General features: G+C 39.8%; 1 protein-coding gene across 1 annotated transcript in view; it reads left to right on the top strand.

Annotated features, from left to right (window-relative positions):
- The window catches only part of DLG2 (discs large MAGUK scaffold protein 2), a 2,103,489-nt gene extending 2,084,570 nt beyond the window's left edge, over positions 1-18,919 (top strand). Inside the window, exons 26-30 of the mRNA XM_040489720.1 lie at positions 859-960; positions 3,416-3,588; positions 5,955-6,064; positions 11,034-11,125; positions 14,050-18,919. Coding sequence (XP_040345654.1) covers positions 859-960; positions 3,416-3,588; positions 5,955-6,064; positions 11,034-11,125; positions 14,050-14,156 — 584 coding nt within the window. The 3' untranslated portion in view covers positions 14,157-18,919. The remainder of the gene's footprint in view (positions 1-858; positions 961-3,415; positions 3,589-5,954; positions 6,065-11,033; positions 11,126-14,049) is intronic.
- The last annotated feature ends 631 nt before the right edge of the window (positions 18,920-19,550 follow it).

The raw sequence follows: 19,550 nt of genomic DNA, 5'->3' as shown, positions 1-19,550 counted from the left end.
GTCTCTGCTCTCTCATTGGCTCTATCATCAAATAAACAACTTCCCTGCTAAGCATGGGCAGTGACAGCTCCCACGAGGATGGAGCTACCTTCCAGATGAGTGGTCCTAAGTGGAAGGAGCCCATCGAATCACTAAAAAGCCCCACCTAAAGGACAAATGGATAAAATCTCCTGGGAGACTGATGTCCACTTAGAATTGAGAAAGGCTTTCTAGCAGACCTGTCCTAAGATACCAGCCATCTTCTGGGCTGCTCCAGAAGCCTGTATTTCTTTTTCTGGGAGGCTAATGGCTATTGACAAGCATATTGCTGAGAAGATTCAAGCATCGAGGAGGAGTTGTACCAAATGGACTTTAGAGTTCTTTCTAATGTCATGATACAAAGGAATTAGGAAAACCCCAGAAGAGAATAGAGAGCATTTGGAGCTGAGGAAAAGAAATTATAAAAACATAAGGTGTCATTATACTAACAATTGCTTCTTAAAGTCATTATCTAAACAATGGCCAAACAGCTGCTTTGGAATCTTTTTTCACCCGTTCAACTGACTAAATTCAGTAGTTGTTTTGACATTGTAAGGCAAAACCTGAGAGTAAGCAAAACTCTTCCAGATGTTTCTTTTCATTGACAGACACTGCAGTTGCTTTTCCCTATTGGTAAATTCCAGAAAGTAGGCACAGCCAATATACTGAATGTTGAACATCAATTTCTCATGCAGGGCTGTATGGGCAATTCATCCAATGAAGTAACGCCCTCACCAGTTCTGTTTGGCATTTTTGCCTTAGCACTCACCCATGCAGAACAGTTTTGCAGTCATGTCCAAGTCTTCCTCCTCATTTGCCTCTTCCCTTTCCTCTTTGCAGTAAACTATACCCGGCCAGTGATTATCCTGGGTCCCATGAAGGATCGGATCAATGATGACTTGATATCTGAATTCCCTGATAAATTTGGCTCCTGTGTGCCTCGTAAGTATCATTTCTCATCTTGCTAGAAGAAAAGCTCGACTCCTTTTGAGACGATAAGGTATAATTCTGTTCCTCTGATGGTCTCTCCACTGATGCAATACTGTCAATTACCTATTATCTGAGCATCTTTTTTTAATCTGAGCACCTTACTTAATTTTCTCTGCTTAACACTTTTCATCAGCGCTGCCATATATTGTTCTCTATTTAGTGAGCATAATATGTTCTCCAAACTGACTGTGGTCCCCTAGGAGGCAAGATAAATACTTTCTTTATAACTCCCATAGCATTTAAAATAGCATAAGATTATTGATCGTCATCAGTATGTTCTTATAAATTGATTGAAATGCCATGGAAGCATCTTTTCCCATAGAATAAGAGAGATCAGAAACAAAGCCATATATTAAAATCATCTCAGGATGACTTAGGGCCATGTGTCGATCCCAAAACATGTGTGATAACAGTCTAAGGTATTGAGAGGATGAAGACAAGAAGGTGTATAAAACCTTAATCTATGCTGCAGGCCATTGTGGACTTTAATCTGCTTTCTCGTCCTTATGGACAATCATCAGGTCTTCTGGTCCCTCTGTTTATAGCCCTCTAAGGATCCATCTGCTCTACTTCCTCCCATGCACCACACCTTCCCATTCACCCACTACTGCCACTGTGTCACATAGATATGTGTAGAGGCCTTCTGTGTGTGTGTGTGTGTGTGTGTGTGTGTGTGTAAACAGAACCTCCCCCCACCAAGTAATTTCAATTTATTAGATAATTGAGCTCTTAAATCTGATTCCAACAAATATTTTTTTCTCATTCCACATTTTTAAGCTTTTTGTATGCTTTGAAGTGTCTCTAACACCTCAGCACTGCAGATGTCACCCAGAATACCTAACAATAGCAGGAGTTGCATGTGTGTGAGTTCACAGAGGGGAGCTAGGGTGATTGCTGTATGTCATGAAACTATTCCAGCAAGGACTCTGGGAAAGGATCCTGCCACAGAGAATATCTTGAGAAGGTGTCCAGACATAAACGATCCAGACAAACCCTACTCCATTCATAGCAGCCTCCAGTGTGTTTCCCCACTTTGGAAAGAAAAAAACCCAGATGGTCCTTAAACACCATTCCTACTTTTCCCTCTACCTTGTGCTCTTTCTCTTGTTTTAATAGCACTATTTTACGATAACTAATGTGTGTTCATTGTACAAAACTTGGAAAATGCCAAAAAGAAAGTTAAACAAGAAAATAAAAAATATACAGAATTTCACATAGGATCCAGAGATAACATCATTGTTAATATTTTCATAGATTTTTGCCTAGTCCTTCTTTCTATGCACACATTTTCTCCTCTGATTGGGTACATTTTGGATGTATACAATTTTTTTTGGCTTAAAAGTATTTTTAAAGTATTTGAAATTTCATATAAATATTTTAAATTATTATATAATAATTAATCATTCCTCATTTATGAGTATTTGGGGATGTCTCTACTTTTCTCTAGTTGTAATTATGTTATAACTATTATTTGTAATTTATAAATTAATATAATTAATATCTATATGGATAAATCTATATCTGAATCTTTGATAATTTTTAAGATAGATTCCTAGGAAGAGAGTACCTGAATCAAAGATTGGAAATATTTTAACAACTTTTATTTATACTGATAAATTGTTTTCCCTTCTCTTCCTACCAAGAAGTTTAACCACCTCTAACCATGGTTAGAGTTGATGACTTTTAGTCTTACCTTAAGACTTTTAGTCCTACCTTTTACATCTTTTTAAATCCCTAAATGTGTTTTTACTGTATATCCATTTTTTTCTCTCTACTGGTTATATGACACACTTTCTTGTTTTTGTTGTTGTTGTTGTTGTTGTTGTTGTTGTTGTTTTGTGTGTCCTATAATCTTTAATTGTGTGTTGGACATTGTGACACTACATTACTGACAGTCCAGATTTGGTTATCTTTCTTTATAGAATATTGTTTTTGTTCTGGCTGATAATAATTTACTGGCAAATCAGCTTCTTCAGTTATGACTTGGTTACACACTTTGTGAAGATAGGTTTAGAATAAATCTAGAGTATCCTTCTAAATTTTGGCCTTTTCAGGTACTCAACCAAATGCCCAGTTCTGAGTGAACTCCGGTGTCTCCTAGCACTATATAAGCCCTAGACCTCCCTCTTGGAAATGGAGGTGGAATGAATATAGAGTTCCCCTCGTGGGTTTCTCCTCTCTCAAGATCACAGCCTTGTGTTGCCTGTTGTCTGATGCCTGGCAATGGCTGTTCCATATACTTTGTCTAATTTTGTAGTGGCTGACAGTGAGAGGCTAACTGGTACCTGTTACTATGTCATATTACATATTTTTGTATATCTGTGTTGGGGGTATGGTAAAGAAAATAACTGTAAAGGACATTTATGAATATAAATTATCTTAATTTTATTATTTTTGTTTTATATAGATACTACCAGGCCAAAGCGGGACTATGAGGTGGATGGCAGAGACTATCACTTTGTCATTTCCAGAGAACAAATGGAGAAAGATATCCAAGAGCACAAGTTTATAGAAGCTGGCCAGTACAATGACAATTTATATGGAACTAGTGTGCAGTCTGTGAGATTTGTAGCAGAAAGGGTATGTTCACCAATCATCTTATACCTCCCCTAAAGAAGGTTCCCAGGTGGCAAACTGCATTGTTTGGTCATTACTCTTTCCTGATTGCAGGTGTAAATTTTGATTAAATATTCCTTTTAAGACCTCTAAGCAGAGAATCACTTTAGAACAAGGTCATTAATCTTTGTTCTAATCTCAGTAAAGTATGCTGACTGACTTGTGGGGAGGAAGGTGTTATAAACCTAAAGGCAATTAACAGCTTGAAGTTTATGGAAATTCACTTTGTCCTTGACTCACTCATCTTTGGCCCCAGTAAACAGCTTTGAATTTATTAAGGAAGCTTTGTTACTCTTGGTTGTTTAGATCAGGAACCTCAATTCTTTTTGTTAGCAGGAGTTACATTTTATCTCCCTGAAAACTTGACACTCTCTTGGAGGAGTAGGTAGATGAAGAGGGCTAGGGACTAGCCTACTGTTGGCAGAAATTTCAACTTAGTGGGGTTTGAATACTGTAATTCCCTTCTTGCTGGTAATATTGAAGGCTTAGAAGAGAAGAGAATGTTCAAGAGAGAACAGGATAGGAAGGCACTTGAATGTGGCTTTAAGATCTGCCTATAGATAGAGAGGGGTGTCTGGGTGGCTCAGTCAATTAAGCATCTAACTCAACTTCAGCTCAGGTCATTATCTCATGGTTCGTGAGTTTGCGCCCCACTTTGGATTCTGTGCTAGGTGTGGAGCCTGCTTAAGATTCTCTGCCCCTCTGCCCCTCCCCCATCTCTCCTCCTTCTCTCCTACTTATGCAAAAGCTCTCTTTATCAAAAAAAAAAAAAAGATCTGCCTATAGAGTGTTCCTAATCTGTCAACAGATGCGAGGAAGGATTTATTTTATGAGAGAAAAGAAAAGAGTTAAGAACCAATACATTTGTTATACAATTCATACTTGTTGGGTTGATTTTATTTGATTTGACACAACTTTTTGATGTACTGATAAAAAATTAAAGAAGAAATTTTAATGTCTATCTGAGAATACAGGAAGAAAGCTGTGTCTCTTCCTCTCTCTCAAAAATTAGGTTATATGAGCTTCATCATATTGTTTCTAACCATTTTCCTGATTATTACATCTGTTCTCCCCTTTGAAATGTAGCTATAACCTTTGTTAACTTGAAAAGTTCTGGCCAGTGAATAATCAAACAGCATTTAGACATCTTGTATAGCTGCTGTATTTCACAAATAGCAAACTTGCAATTACTTAAGTGATATAGGGTTGAACCATCTTAGTATGTTTCTCCTAGAAGAGCTCAAGTATTCATTGGAGTCTCTTTGTTTTCACGTGGGTAATACACGTGAAACTCATACAGTTTTTATTCCCCCGTTATTGATTTAGGACTGTTCCTATCTGCACAATATGTTTTTTCTCTTCTTTTGTAAAGTTCTTCTGGCCTCAGCATAATGAGGCCATTTCTCCCCGGGAGTTAGAATATCATATTTGGCAAATATATCTACTTTTCCAGAAATACTTTATAAAGCAAGCAACTCCTTGCTCTGAGAACTCATTGCAGTGGAAGCCAAGTTAAATGAGGTGTGCTATATGTAATAGGGTTTTCATTTAACAAACAAGAAATTTATATGCACAGTGCATACACTCTCTCTCAGCACTTAAGATAAAATAGTTAAGGTAACTCTTTAGGTGTCTGTCCTTGGCTATACTAGATTGAGCATATCCAGGGCAGGACACATAAAATCACTCAACAAATGTTTATGGAATTGTTCCAAATTCACGTGATTACCATTCTTTTAGATTCAACATTGGTCAGGGTAAAGCAATGAGGTATCTATTGATTCCAACCAACAATTCTGTCAGTGCTTCAAGACTTGGGTTTGATTTCTTCTAGCACTAAGATTTTGGCAAGTTACATATTATTTCTAAGCCTTAGTCTTATCTTCTGTAAAAATGTGGCTGATAATACCTATCTGATAGATTTGGGAATTTCTTGTTGATAGTTGTCTTCAGAGACGGATTATGACAGCTCCATGAGCGTGGACCCAGTCACATTACATAATGCCACATATCTTCTTGTGTGAAACATCAGATATTTATTTCAGAAAATTAAGCTAACTGAGATAACACATGTAAAATCTCTATCCCAGTGGCAGGCACTTAGTAAAGGAATCATAAATACGAGTTATCAAAAGTATTCGATGATGACCCTGTATGTCAATTTTCATTTATGCTTTGCAATGACCTTTTATCAACCTTTAGGAATTCAGTATCCCTTACCTTCCTCTAAGACACACTTACTTTTTTTTTGTTTGTTTGTTTGTTTGTTTTGGTTGGATTATGATCATTCTTTCTGGATTAACTCCATATTTTTCTTCTCTTTCTACCAGGGCAAACACTGTATACTTGATGTGTCAGGAAATGCTATCAAGCGGTTACAAGTTGCCCAGCTCTATCCCATTGCCATCTTCATTAAGCCCAAATCTCTGGAACCTCTCATGTAAGTGGAGTGCACAGGAGGCTGTCACCCAGCTGCCTGTTCCACATAACACAGCAAATTGCTAACAGCTCTTTGTCACAAATGCTTATAAGTCAGAAGTTCCATTGTTGATTTTTTAACACATTTCCTTTTTAAAAAACACATTAAAATGTTTTTGGACCTCTAGAGACATAATGTCAGTAATTCCCTAACATGTCTTTCCTAGTGCTTCTTGATTTTTATTTTCATTTCACAAGTTGTTGTGTGTGTGCATGTGTGTGTGTGTGTGTGATTTTTTTTTCCTTTGGCTTGTTTTGTTTTGTTGTTTTAAAGGTATGTTGGTTCGGTTTGGTTTTCAAATGCGAGGAAGTGATCATCTTTGCTTGTATCTTTCTTCTGAAAGCAGTTCCATTAGTAAATCTTTTTAAATGTGTGGGTTTTTATAGAGGGAACAGACAGTATTTTAGACTCTTTCTATTGACATTTCATTTTTTTCTAGCAGATAATTCTTTTATTTCTTAAAACCTCATGTCTGTAAACCACTATCCTTAAAAGGGAGTTTTCTTAGCAACGTGGCAGTAACACTTCTGTAACTCACACCAATAGCTCCATACCAGTGCATATTTATGAATCAGGCAAATCTGTATGACTCAGATTTTTTTGTTGTTCTTTTTATTTTTCAGAGGACTGACAAAATATCTTCCTTCAAAAATATCAGTAAACAAATTAGGCAAATACTCACAACCTTACTATAAAGTAACATATTTTCAGTGGCAATTTGATACAAATTGTTGGCTTTGCTTTCTAGACAACTCTCAAACAAATGCGAGGCTGTGGCAGCCAAAAAAAAGTAGCAGAGCAAAGAGGCTATGAGCAGGGACTTGAAAATGGGTCAGGCTAGGTGTGGTTTTTTTTTCCCTTGGCCTCTGATCAGTTATGTGACCTCAGCAAGCTGCTTGACCTCTGTCAGATTTAGTTCCTCTCCTCTAAACTAGGCATAATGTGTACCTATTACCGAAACTAGGTAATAATGTGTACCTCACAGCTACTACAAAAGTTAAACATGATTATGAATGCGAAGTTCTCCATTTGGTCTTTAGCATATGGTAAGCATTCAATAAATAGTAGCTATTATAACTGTTAAAAATTTTAAGTTATTTTATTGTAAAAGGAATAAAACCATTTTATCATTACAAAACTCATAAACTACCTTTTCCAAGAGGCCACAAGAGATAATGCCAGTGTGTCTGTTGCAACAATTTTGCTCAAATGTGCTTCCAGTTGGGCCTCGAGATCTTAGAGCATTTGACCGGGTTCAGAAGTGAACCAGAGACTGGAAAACCCCTAGGGTGTGTGGAAAGACCAAAGAAAAGGAAATTACATAATCCCAGAGGTGAAACAATTACTTGCAAAAGGTATCAGCCAGCTGTTCCATGTCTTCTAGAAGAGTGAAGAAGCAAAGCAAGCTACAGTAGCTAGAATTGCAACCTAAGAGAATTAAGTTAAATACACAGTCAGCCTCTGGGGAAATCGCCAGAGACGTATTTATTCCCATAAATAAAAGATGGACAAAAGTTCTTCCCAGGATGAAGAAATAAAATCAAGAGGTCATTGAAGTGCCTTCTGCCCCAAGAATTTAAGTGTTAAATTATAACATAAAGAGCTTTGCCCATAGCTGGTACATGGAAAAACATGTGTTGATGATAAGATACTTGTTCTTGATAGTATTACCCTTGATAACCTGCATCACATTTCTCTTCATATGGGATACCAGGTTGGGTAGTGAACAAAGTAAATTAAGCAACCATGAATTTCATGATGTAAAAATGATTTATAATCTGCAAAGAGCTTCATAAATATTATTAGCAATGCCAACATTATGAAGAATAGAAAAATGGCCCTCACCTTTGGAGAATAACATCTTAAAGTCCTGTTTCAGAAATAGAAAAATAGTTTTTCACATCATAAATACACAGTGAGATAAATGGCTTCCCAGGGAAGTGAAGCCTGAGGGAGAAACAGCCTTGGCACATTTGCTTTAGTGTGATATTGGGAGACATTCCCATCTGGTGCTCGGTGGGAGAAGGTCTACTTCCTTCCATAACTATGAGATGACTTATTTAGTTTTGCCTGGGGCGCTGTCACAGACACTTATCACCAAGGAAAATTAAACATACTGAAGGCTGGCTTCCACAATGAGATCGTGAATCCGACATAATTTGCTGCAGCCATATTCATGAATCTCGAGTGCAGTAATGGTGACATTCAAACCAATGTGATCTTATTATTAAAGGCTGGATGTTTACTTTCCAGTTCACTCTTTTCCAAGGGTTTTACTTTAGGAGCAAAGCTAGCATGAATTGCCCATTCCCCGGGGAGAAGTGAATGCTAGGTCAACTGGAACAAAAGCATGGCGGCTGTCACATTTAGGCATTGACACATCATCACACACATTATTTCTCAAGTACATCATCCACATCAAACCACAGAGCTTATTAGTACATACATAGCTGATTCTTCAGAGGAGCATAAAATCAAGGGCGTGTATAAAAGAGATGTTCTTTTTATAGCGTGCCGCTGTGCCACTTCTGTTCCTCACCCCCATGCCATGGCAGTGTGAAGCTTCCTGTGTCTCTTTACCTTGCCACCCCCAATCTGTTTTTGCCTTCTTGATCCCACAGTGACCCATGTTTACTGCTGTCTTCAACTGTATCATAATTATGTTTATTTGTCCAGTTCTCCATTCATCCATTCACTTACTCATTCAACAAATAAGTCTTGAGCCAGACCCCATGACACATGCTAATGAACAAGCCCTGGTCTCTGCCCTCAAAGAACTCGCAAATTAGGCAAGGAGACAAAGTATATAATAGATGATATATTAGAGGATAAAAATCTAAATTCAGTCATGGCTACAGTAAGTGCAAAGGGAATTTTAAGAACATAGGCTAGCATGAGGCAGGCAAGTCAAAGGAGGTCCAGAGCCACATGACTTCTTGACATCTGGAACAAAACCCTATCTTTCTATGAAAAGTATCCCTGGGATTAGCCCAGCATCTTCTGTACCCAAGGGTGACATGCACTCTCAGCTTCTGGGGCTCATGCTGTTTGGGAGAAGAATTGTAGATACCATCCCTCGGGATGAGATGACTTTATTTCAACATCAAGAGTTCAGGAAATTGCTACTTTTTTATACTGCAGCCATCAGATCATGTCTAAAATCATGTTAATGTCTGACTTTAGTTCTTTAATTTTTTTTCCAAATAAGCCTCTTAGGAAAGTCTTGGTATAATGGAAAGTCTATTTGACTAAAATTGTTTTAAAAGAACTCCAAAACTTTGAGTTCAGACAGCAGATCTCCTCTTTTACCTTTACAAGTCCCTTTATTACTTCAGGCCACAGCTACTTGCTCTAAATCTACCTGTCCCATACCCTAATCTCTGGCTTCTTCAGTGGCATGCAAAGGCAGCAATGCTTTCAATATTCTATGTGCCCCTGTGATGCATCCCAGTGGGCCAACCAAGGTATCTTCACTCTTGGCTAGACTTTTATCAGCCCAGCGCAGCCACACTGGTATTCATATGATGATCAGAGGAAAGAATGGTCAGTCTTTGGTTAATAAAATGTCTTTGATTAAGAAAAAATGGGAAGACAATACCATTTTTATTTAGTGAAGTACAGCTTGTTGGGTAGGCAAAGAATTTTAACACCTAGATGACATGGAAAGATAAAGTTGCTGCTAAGTAGGAATCAGGAGATTGGATTATTTTTCCATTTTCTTCCCACTGAATTTATCCTTGAGCCTAGGTTGGACTTAAATAATCTCACAATGATTAAGGATCACTTATATACACCATCATTGAGAGACTGACAGAAAAAAAGGGACAGAGAGAGAATCCCAGGCATAATGCCTTTATAGCCCATTCTCCTATCAGAAGAGCAACAAGACCAAGTCAACACTGGAGATTCTTACCAAGATCCTCTACCCTGGCTCCCTATGTAGGTTGCTTGATTATAATCTATTTGAAAATATTTTCTCCCAGCACATTTGATTGTTACATTCTCTCTCTGTCCATTTATTCACACCTCCTTCAGCAGATACTTGTAAAGCCAACTGATTACAAAAACAGAGAAGTTCAGGGCTCTTGTTTCTATAGGGGGGACTCACCCTTTGCAGAAGTTGAGCAGGGAGAGTGGCAGAATGCTTCTTTGGCCTGAAAGTACACATGCCTAAGGGGCCTGTAATATTTTCTCAGGAAGCACTTTGTTTCTCCACTCCACACATTTCCTGTTACACACTGATGATGAGCCACAGCCCTTGGGGAGGACAGAGAGTGGAGAAATCAAAGGTTTCTGTGAAAGCAGGACCTGCCAACAAGCAAGTCTAGTTCTGTCAGATGTGATGAGGTACAAAATGCTGTGATGTCCCTTCCCTTCTCTCCATCTCTTCTCCCACTTCTGACCACCCCTGGAAGATTTCATTCGAATCTATGTCCCATATTTAAGACAGATCAAGTCAGTCAAAGAGTCCAAAGAGTAACCAGGAAGGTTAGGATTTGGAAATCACATCCAATGAGAGAACAGATGAATGAAGTAGGACAGTTTATTCTGAAGGAGGGGTAGCCTCAAAGGACACGTGAGCACTTGATTTTAAGACCCGGTGGCTGTCATGGAGGGAAGAGGTTTAATCCCACTCTGTGTGACTGCAGAGGACAGAACAGGAACAGAACAGGAGCCAGTGACAGGAAATCATAAACAGATAGATTCTGCATCAATCTCGGTTCCAGGATGGAACCAAGAGAGTGAGCTCTCTGGGAGGGGGTCCTCATTGCTGAAATTATTTCCGCAAAGAAGAATCCCAAATGAGGACTAGGAAGCTGCTAAGATTACTGTGCCTCCTGCAGGATTCATTTTTGCCACATATTTTAGTTTGTCAGGATTTGTCAGGTACTTCCCCATATGTTCTAATACCAAAACCTCATTTTCCCAGGGAGATGAATAAACGTCTAACAGAGGAACAAGCGAAGAAAACCTATGATCGTGCAATTAAGCTAGAACAAGAATTTGGAGAATATTTTACAGGTAAGTTCATTTACCCTTGTACTCTGACAGAAACAATCAACGGTCTGATGTTTGGCATTTAGAGAGGAGTCCAGGCTTGGTATACCTGGCCCTAAAACCTTCCCACAGAGAAGCCCTAATTTCCCTCTGCTTTACCTATCTGACCCAGAACTTTGGGTTCTCTCTTCTCTGGATTCAACTGCAGCCAGTTTCCAGGTTCCCACTGGCCCTACCCAAAACCATGAGTCACGTATGGCACTGAGCTATCTCCTGCTATTAAGATTTTAGGGATTTGGTACCTCATTAGACTATCTCCCTGATATCAACAGAAAACTTAAAAAAAAAAAAAAAGAAACTTTTAGGGCTCAGATAGGCAGCATCCAAAGTGGTGACTCATGAGAAGCAGTCTCAGGGCTCCATTCTCTGCTTCAGTGACCTGCAGGTCTGTGTTCCCATTAGCAGCACTTGAACATGATCATGAAACACTTCCCAGTGTTCCCATTAATTCTACATCAAGTCCCAATGCAAGACTATTTTACTTTACTTTTTTATTAAATGTTTATTTACTTTGAGAGAGAGATGTGTACACGAGCAGGGGAGGGGCAGAGAGAGAGGGAGAGAGAGAGACAATCCCAAGCAGGCTCCCTGCTCAGTGCAGATCCAGACCCAGGGCTCATTCCCACAACCATTAAGATCATGACCTGAGCTGAAATTAAGAATTGGATGTTTAAGTGACTTAGCCACCCACATGCCCCTTTTTCCTTTTTCTTTTTAAACATTTCCTTAGAAACATTAAGTTTGGGGAATAGAGGAAGATTTTCTTGCCCCAGGTATCCTGGGTTCTCTATCCTTACTTTCATGAAACACTGACCGAATCCAAAGAGTAATCAAACTGTGTGGAGTTTGCCTTACAACAACAAATGGCTTAGAAACAAGAAATTCCTTGGGTGGTTCACCATCTCACCATCTGGAGATTGAACTCTTGAGTTGGGCTCTACCCTGAGTGTGGAGCCTGCTTAAGATTCTCTCTCCCTTTGGGGCGCCTGGGTGGCGCAGTCGGTTAAGCGTGCGACTTCAGCCAGGTCGCGATCTTGCGGTCCGTGAGTTCGAGCCCCGCGTCGGGCTCTGGGCTGATGGCTCGGAGCCTGGGGCCTGTTTCCAATTCTGTGTCTCCCTCTCTCTCTGCCCCTCCCCCGTTCATGCTCTGTCTCTCTCTGTCTTAAAAATAAATAAACGTTGAAAAAAAAATTTAAAAATAAAAAAAGATTCTCTCTCCCTTTCTCCCTCCCTCACTCTCTCTCCCTCCCTCTCTCTCAAAAAAAAAAAAAAAAATTAAAGCAGGAAATTTCCTCCTGAATTTCCTTGTGAGAAGTTACAGGATTTATTTTTCATCTTAATCGGAATATGACAATGCCAGTGGCTTAGCAGTTTGCAAATATGTTGAATCAGGTAATCTTAAGTAAAATTTCTATCAGTAACAAAAGTATTAATTATGTGTCACCCTAAAAGAACATCTAGGTATAAATATCAGATCAAAATTATTCACATTTTGAGCAGTGGTTCATATCAGAAATAAAATACAATAAAATTATGGAAAGAGCCTAAATGTCCATCAACTGATGAATGGGTAAAGAAATTGTGGTTTATATACACAATGGAGTACTACGTGGCAATGAGAAAGAATGAAATATGGCCCTTTGTAGCAACGTGGATGGAACTGGAGAGTGTTATGCTAAGTGAAATAAGCCATACAGAGAAAGACAGATACCATATGGTTTCACTCTTATGTGGATTCTGAGAAACTTAACAGAAACCCATGGGGGAGGGGAAGGAAAAAAAAAAAAAAAAGGAGGTTAGAGTGGGAGAGAGCCAAAGCATAAGAGACTCTTAAAATCTGAGAACAAACTGAGGGTTGATGGGGGGTGGGAGGGAGGGGAGGGTGGGTGATGGGTATTGAGGAGGGCACCTTTTGGGATGAGCACTGGGTGTTGTATGGAAACCAATTTGACAATAAATTTCATATATTGAAAAAAATTTCAAAAAAAAAAAGATTAACCAAGAAAAAATAAAATAGAATAAAAATAAAGTATTAAAAAAAAGAAATAAAATACAATAGTCAATATATTCTCAGGGTTGTTTTTGAAGATCTAAACTATTTTTCAGTATCAATTCATTTTTAATCCCTAATGTCCTATAGATAGTGCTGACATGTTTTGGAGATCTATCTGTAAGATAACTTTAGTTCAAAGGAGATTATGAAAGGTACTTCAATCTACTGTCGGGTGACTTGATGTTTTAGGTAATATGTAGGTTATCAGGGTGTTTATATTTCCTCTTATTTATGTTTCTTATAAGTAGTTGTCATAAGGCATTCTCAATACGAACAGCCCTATGATGGTGAAATATCAGTTTACCGGATTACTTGGAGAATGAATGGGGGTTCCTATTAAAGGGTTTGGGGTTCAAGGGTTTAACTAAAGTTGCCTCCAAACCTTATTATTTCCTCTGTGTCTAAAATGTCTAAATTTCTGCACCTGCCAGAGTACTTACAGCATACAGAACATGAGACCAACTTTCTTTGATGAGCAGGGAGAGATCAGTCTGAAAATTGATCAATGCCTAGCCCAGTGTAGGCGCCCATAAAATTTAAATATATAAATGATTCATTTTCCAGAATTACAGACAGACACGTAGAAAAGGAGAAAGACTATGGTACCCTTGTTACCTGATCTAAGACACGCACTGAAAGCATTTTCTTTTCTTTTAATCACTGATGTGATCTTGCTTAAGTAAATTTTCCATTTTTTTCTTACTAAGGAAAGGTAATATGAAGCTTCCAGATGCGTTTGTCTGTCACTGGTTCGAGCTTCTGCAGTGTGATTGATGGCTGTTCTTCACCAACCGGGGAATGATTCCTGACTCTGCTGTGTTTGCTTTTGTTCTAGCTATTGTCCAAGGAGACACCTTAGAAGATATATATAATCAATGCAAGCTTGTTATTGAAGAGCAATCTGGGCCTTTCATCTGGATTCCCTCAAAGGAGAAGTTATAAATTAGCTACTGCACCTCCAACAATGACAGAAGAGCATTTAGAAGAACAAAATATATATAATATACTACTTGGAGGCTTTTATGTTTTTGTTGCATTTATGTTTTTGCAGTCAATGTGAATTCTTATGAATGTACAACACAAACTGTGTGAAGCCATGAAGGAAACGGAGGGCCCAAAGGGTGGGACAGAAAAGACACTGCAGTATGCAGGAAGGCTTTGGTTTGCTCAAAGTGCCAGGTGTAGGGATGAACCTCTGACAGGCTTTCTGGCCAAGAGATGGGCAGCCTCCTCACCCCGGCAGATGTCCAGAGCTGATTTAGCTGCTGAGCTCTCTGAGTTTTTTGCTTTAAAGAAAAGTTGCCAGCACTTGAACTTCACCAACCTTCCCATTACCCACATCTGTAATTGGTACACTTCGAATTTTATAACTATGCACACCCTTTGATTTCTTAACAAGCAAAAGAAAGAAAGAAGGAAAAAGGAAAGGAGTCCCTTTGGAGACGGCATAATATCAGGGAAGGATAAGTGTGTAGTTTCTCTGACTGGCATCTCCAAAGACGAGCATTTCATAAAATTCACAAGTGTATGGAGGACTGACCTCACTGAGAGGAGGGGATTCCACCTGAGGTTAGCTTTATGATTGTTTATTGTCTATTTTGCCATTTATAAGCTGAAAGAAGGCACTAAAGATGAGAATAATTTATACAATAAAAATATATCAAATGTATAGAAACGAATTTCTATAGGTTAAAAAAAGTTTTGTGAAATATTTTGTAAAGACTAATTGAAAGACTAAATGTATGCACTATCAGCAGATGATCAAATTCAAGAATTGAAAGTTGCACTCTCCCTTTTGTTGCCAATGATCCCTTAAGAGCATCTGAGTTCCTTCCAAAGTCTGAGAAAGACTTCTCCCTCACTTACCTCCCATGATCTCCCTTCCATATTAGTGACACACTCTCATGGAGCACATCCCTTAATGAGTTGCGCTCGTGGGTATTTTTGGAAGACATTTGATTAGTGTATTCTTAAGCTGATGGCTTTCAGACACAAACTCATGCAAATGATCTAAAGGGAAGTTTTTGCTTTCATCTTGTTAAACAACCTGGGCCTGCCATGCAAATAGATAGCTGAATAACTTGGTTCCTAGTTACTTACATGCAATTCTTAAAGGATCATTTAGTATTTTAGCCAACCATGAGTAATTAGGACTTTTCTTTTGTCTGTTTCACAAGTAATTAAGGGTTTTGTAATATCCAGAGATGGTATAGAGCCATGGAGAGATCTGTCCCAACAAGCACTATTTCTTTGAGGAAGAGGGAAGTATCTGGTTGGGGGTGAGGGGTGCAGACTTTTGTTTCTGTGTACGGGGCAAAGAGATAGAACACAAGGAAAGACAATTAACAACTTTGAGCTCAACCAGTTGAACTGCCTTTCTTGGGGTCTGCACCTGGACCAAGTTTATTTTTTAGCAATTATAATAATGATGACTTAAAAAAAAAACTCCCGAAGCCTATATCCCACTTTAGAGCTGATGATGACATCAGCATTGCTTGTGCCCAAGGTGTTTAGAGAGAGACTTTTCAGTGATCTCAATAACCACTCAACTCTGGGTTCTTTGCATGCCCAGACTAAGCCCCATCGCCTTATTTCTGGGGTACATCCAGACCTGGCAGGGATTCTGCCACACTGTGCAGCAAACCAGCATGCAGGCTGGGATAGGAGAGCAAGAGATAGAGCCATCAGCAGTGATGGGGCTTCTTCACAGTAAGAACATCAGAGTTCAGGATGAGGGTCTCTTTCCAAAAACCAGTGTTGTTCATCTTACACTACCACTGTCTGCCTCCCTGCAGTCACCAAACCAAACACAAAAATGCAAAATTATGCATCTACCTATAGTCTCGAGGCTGCCTTTGCCAATGGAAGGGCTAGCAATGCATTTTCCCTATGATGAAAGTTAAATTTTCAGAGACTTCCTTAGAGCATTCAAAATGTTTAAGATATGTCCGTGGCTGCGATCCGCCAGTTTCAGGTCAAGGCCTACTTTCATCAATATTGCTGCCAGAAGTTTTCTGCCACCAGAATGCCATTCCTGATCCCAGCTCTATTTTTAGGCCACCATAATAACTTCTTTGGTTTCTCAACTGAGCATGCAACCATTTATTTAAAGGACTGTCCTTAATGAGTAGATGTTTCCGCGGGTCGTGTGATGTGCTTTCCATTTAATATTAAGTATTGCTGTGGCTGAGTACAATCAAATTGATCCACCAACCCTTGGTTTTGTAGTAATATAATTATTTATTTTCCTAGTGTAGATGCTTCCAGATTAGAATTGGCATTTGCACTGATTTTTTTATGTAGATTTATATAAATATATATATACATATATATTTGCTTGAAGAATCACCAAGCAAATTGGTGAGAGGGTCTTTTCCTATAGAATTTACACCTCCATTTGTTTTGTTGTCTTGCGCTTCCCAATGTTGAGGTCTCTATGGCTCCAACGACTGGTGTATTTTGCAGCAAATCTGATGACTTGTATGGACACGGCAGGAAAGTTACCCAGATTACATCTGGTGCAAATGCACTTGGAGCCTGGGGCCAGACTGGTGCTAACACTGCAAACTTTGTCCGGAGCTCTCTCCAATCTGAAGGCTTGCTGGGGGCGCAATGTCACCTTCACATGCTGGGCCCTTTCAGAAAAGTGCCAGATCGTGTCACTGGTGCTATTTTTCATGCTCTGGTACAATGTGTAGCACCACGGGGGTCTCAGCTTTACCAAAATCAAAATCGCATTTGTCAGCTAATTGCAGGGGCGTTTGTTTTTTGCTCTCCTCCCACAGGATCTGTTGGCCATTTCTTTGCCGGCCTTCCTCCCATCCCCACCCCCAAGCCCCGAGTTCTCGGTGTGGCTCCTTCTGCCCAGTGAGCCCATCTTTTTGAAGCCGCACTCAGGTGCCTGTGAGCTGTCTGAGATCCTACTGCCAGCCCTTCAGGACCCTGAGCCAGGGAAACTCTCTCCGCTCCTCTGGCTCTCGCCTCTGGTTTTTCCTCATTCTTCTCCTCTGCCCACCCTCTTCCATGCGTGTCTCATTCCACCTCTTCTTGTGTACACCTCTCCCTTTCTCCTACTGGCCTGTCTTCCCTGAGTATTGCCTTTCTTCTGAGTTCTCTCCTTTACTCCCTCCGTTCACTCCCCTATCTCTCCGTCTCCTTCAGTCTCTCCCCTTCCCATTCCCCTTTCCCTTCCTGTCCTTTCTCCTCTCCTCACACCTCTGATCATCTCTCCCATACCTCACTCCGTAATATTTCTGTCCTATAAGGGCTCATGGCTGATTCGGACAGCAAGTCCATGCACTGGACTGATGACACAATTCCTTTGGGTCACCGTTTCACCCGCGCAGCCCAGAAAGCAAAGCTGAGCATGAGGTCCCAGACTGGAGCCAGCTCCAGCACGCCTCACTGAGCCAGCCTGCACCGCTGCCCTGGCAGCGACGATGCATGAGCTCTGGGCCCTGCCGGCACCTGGGTGCCTCTCTGCCTGAAGGCTGGTCCAAAGTGAGCCCACTCCCAGCATCATCCCGTGGCTCTGAGGACACTTCCTCTCTATAAAGGCAGACTCTGGCCCCAAAATCATTCTGACAGCAAACCTCTTTCTTCTCATTGAAGCCATGCCATCACCTTGGTTTGGAGAGAGACATTTTTCCCCCACTCATAAGCTTTTTTTTCCCCCCATTTTCATGTGAAGCCCCCTCTGCTTTTCAGCTGGTGATTGCTCTGGTGAGATTGAATGGACTTGCTGGTGAACTAACATCTCTTTTTTTCCTGTCTTGGTCCTGCCTAAATTCCTACAAAAGTATTTAAGTCAAGGACTCAGGCTAGCTCCTAAGTTTATCATACATAGTAATTTGTCACTCCTAGGGGGCAAAGGGGACATTTCTCTTAAAGCATGTGGAGTGACATGCTGACAACCGATTTGCCAGAGATCTCCCTCCAGAATTCTGTGGATATGCATTTTACTTATGTGTATGTATGGTCTATGTGGTATGTACATCATTTACACACATACCACATCGGGTATGAATGAATGTGGATGGAAACCCACACACACACTCCAGTCTGTAAATATCCTTCCTCACTGAAAACTGTGCTTTGGAAATCATTTCTTGTACAGCTGTGCAGTTTCTTGTAGCAGCTGAGGACGAGCTGAGACAGGTGGATGATTTAGACAAAGATCACCTAGGAGACAGAACACAGAATCTCCCTAGCAACTCATGAGGACAGACAACCAAATGGCAAAGTTGACTCCCAATGGGATGGCAAACTTTTCTTCCCTCCTTTTTGAATTTGTGTTTCCTAAGTGTGTCTTAACTTCTGAGTGCACCAGGCTGTACCCGTTAGATCCTTTCAAAATGACAGTTTTGTGCTTCTCTCTGACAGGATGTTTCTCCATCGAGCTGTAGTGCAGGATGGGAGGGAGGGGGGAAATACTCCTTGCCTGAGCTGGAGTTTACAGAGACACTGCACAGCTTACACTCCTGTTAAGTGTAAATATTCGACACTTCCATTCCATTTGTGTAAAAAATAAAGCACACACAATTATAAAATCGAGATGTATATTTCATACTCAGTGTGTCTGTGCATATTTATTGCGTATTTCTAGTTGTCAGCAGTGGCCCCATTGTAAAAATGCTTGATAGAGTGTTTATAAACATGTCATGGTTTTATTATAAGATATAAATATTAAAACATTTTATACTTTATAGCAAATTATTTTCTCCCAAAGCATAATTTGTCTTGTTTCATAGAGAATAGAATCAATCATTTCTGTTGTCATCAAATTTATATGATTTCAGAGCTAAAGTATAGTTATAGGAGGTTTGCTCTGAAAAACATTGGAACTGCTGAGAGGAGCTGAAAGTGGTACTTTTGCACATTTTTAAATATGTGGTTACTATCTTGCCTGATTTCATCAGGATTTTACCAACAGTGAACAATGAATTAAAAAGATAGGCTTTTGGGGAGATACCTGTGTGGCTCAGTTAAGCTCAGGTCATGATCTTGCGGGTCCGTGAGTTCGAACCCCATGTCGGGCTCTGTGCTAACAGCTCAGAGCCTGGAGTCTGCTTCGGATTCTGTGTCTCCCTCTCTCTCTCTGCTTCTCCCCCACTTGCACTCTGTTTCTCTCTCAAAAATAAATAAATATTTTTTAAATTTCTTTTTAAAAACAAGACAGGTTTTTTTTAAGACCCTCACATTTGTATGGAAAGAATTTATTCCCCAGTTTCCAAACTGTGAGATTCCAGAAGATGCTAATAATAGAGAAAAATATATTTTTTTCTTATCTAATACTTATGATGCAAAGAAAGGCACAGATTGGAAAGGAGATGTCAC

This window comes from Herpailurus yagouaroundi, unplaced genomic scaffold (genome assembly GCF_014898765.1).
Source record: "Herpailurus yagouaroundi ecotype Mexico unplaced genomic scaffold, PumYag 180, whole genome shotgun sequence".
Classification (NCBI taxonomy): Eukaryota; Metazoa; Chordata; class Mammalia; order Carnivora; family Felidae; genus Herpailurus; species Herpailurus yagouaroundi.
Note: the sequence above shows the minus strand (reverse complement) of the source record. Positions and strands in the feature narration are given on the sequence as shown.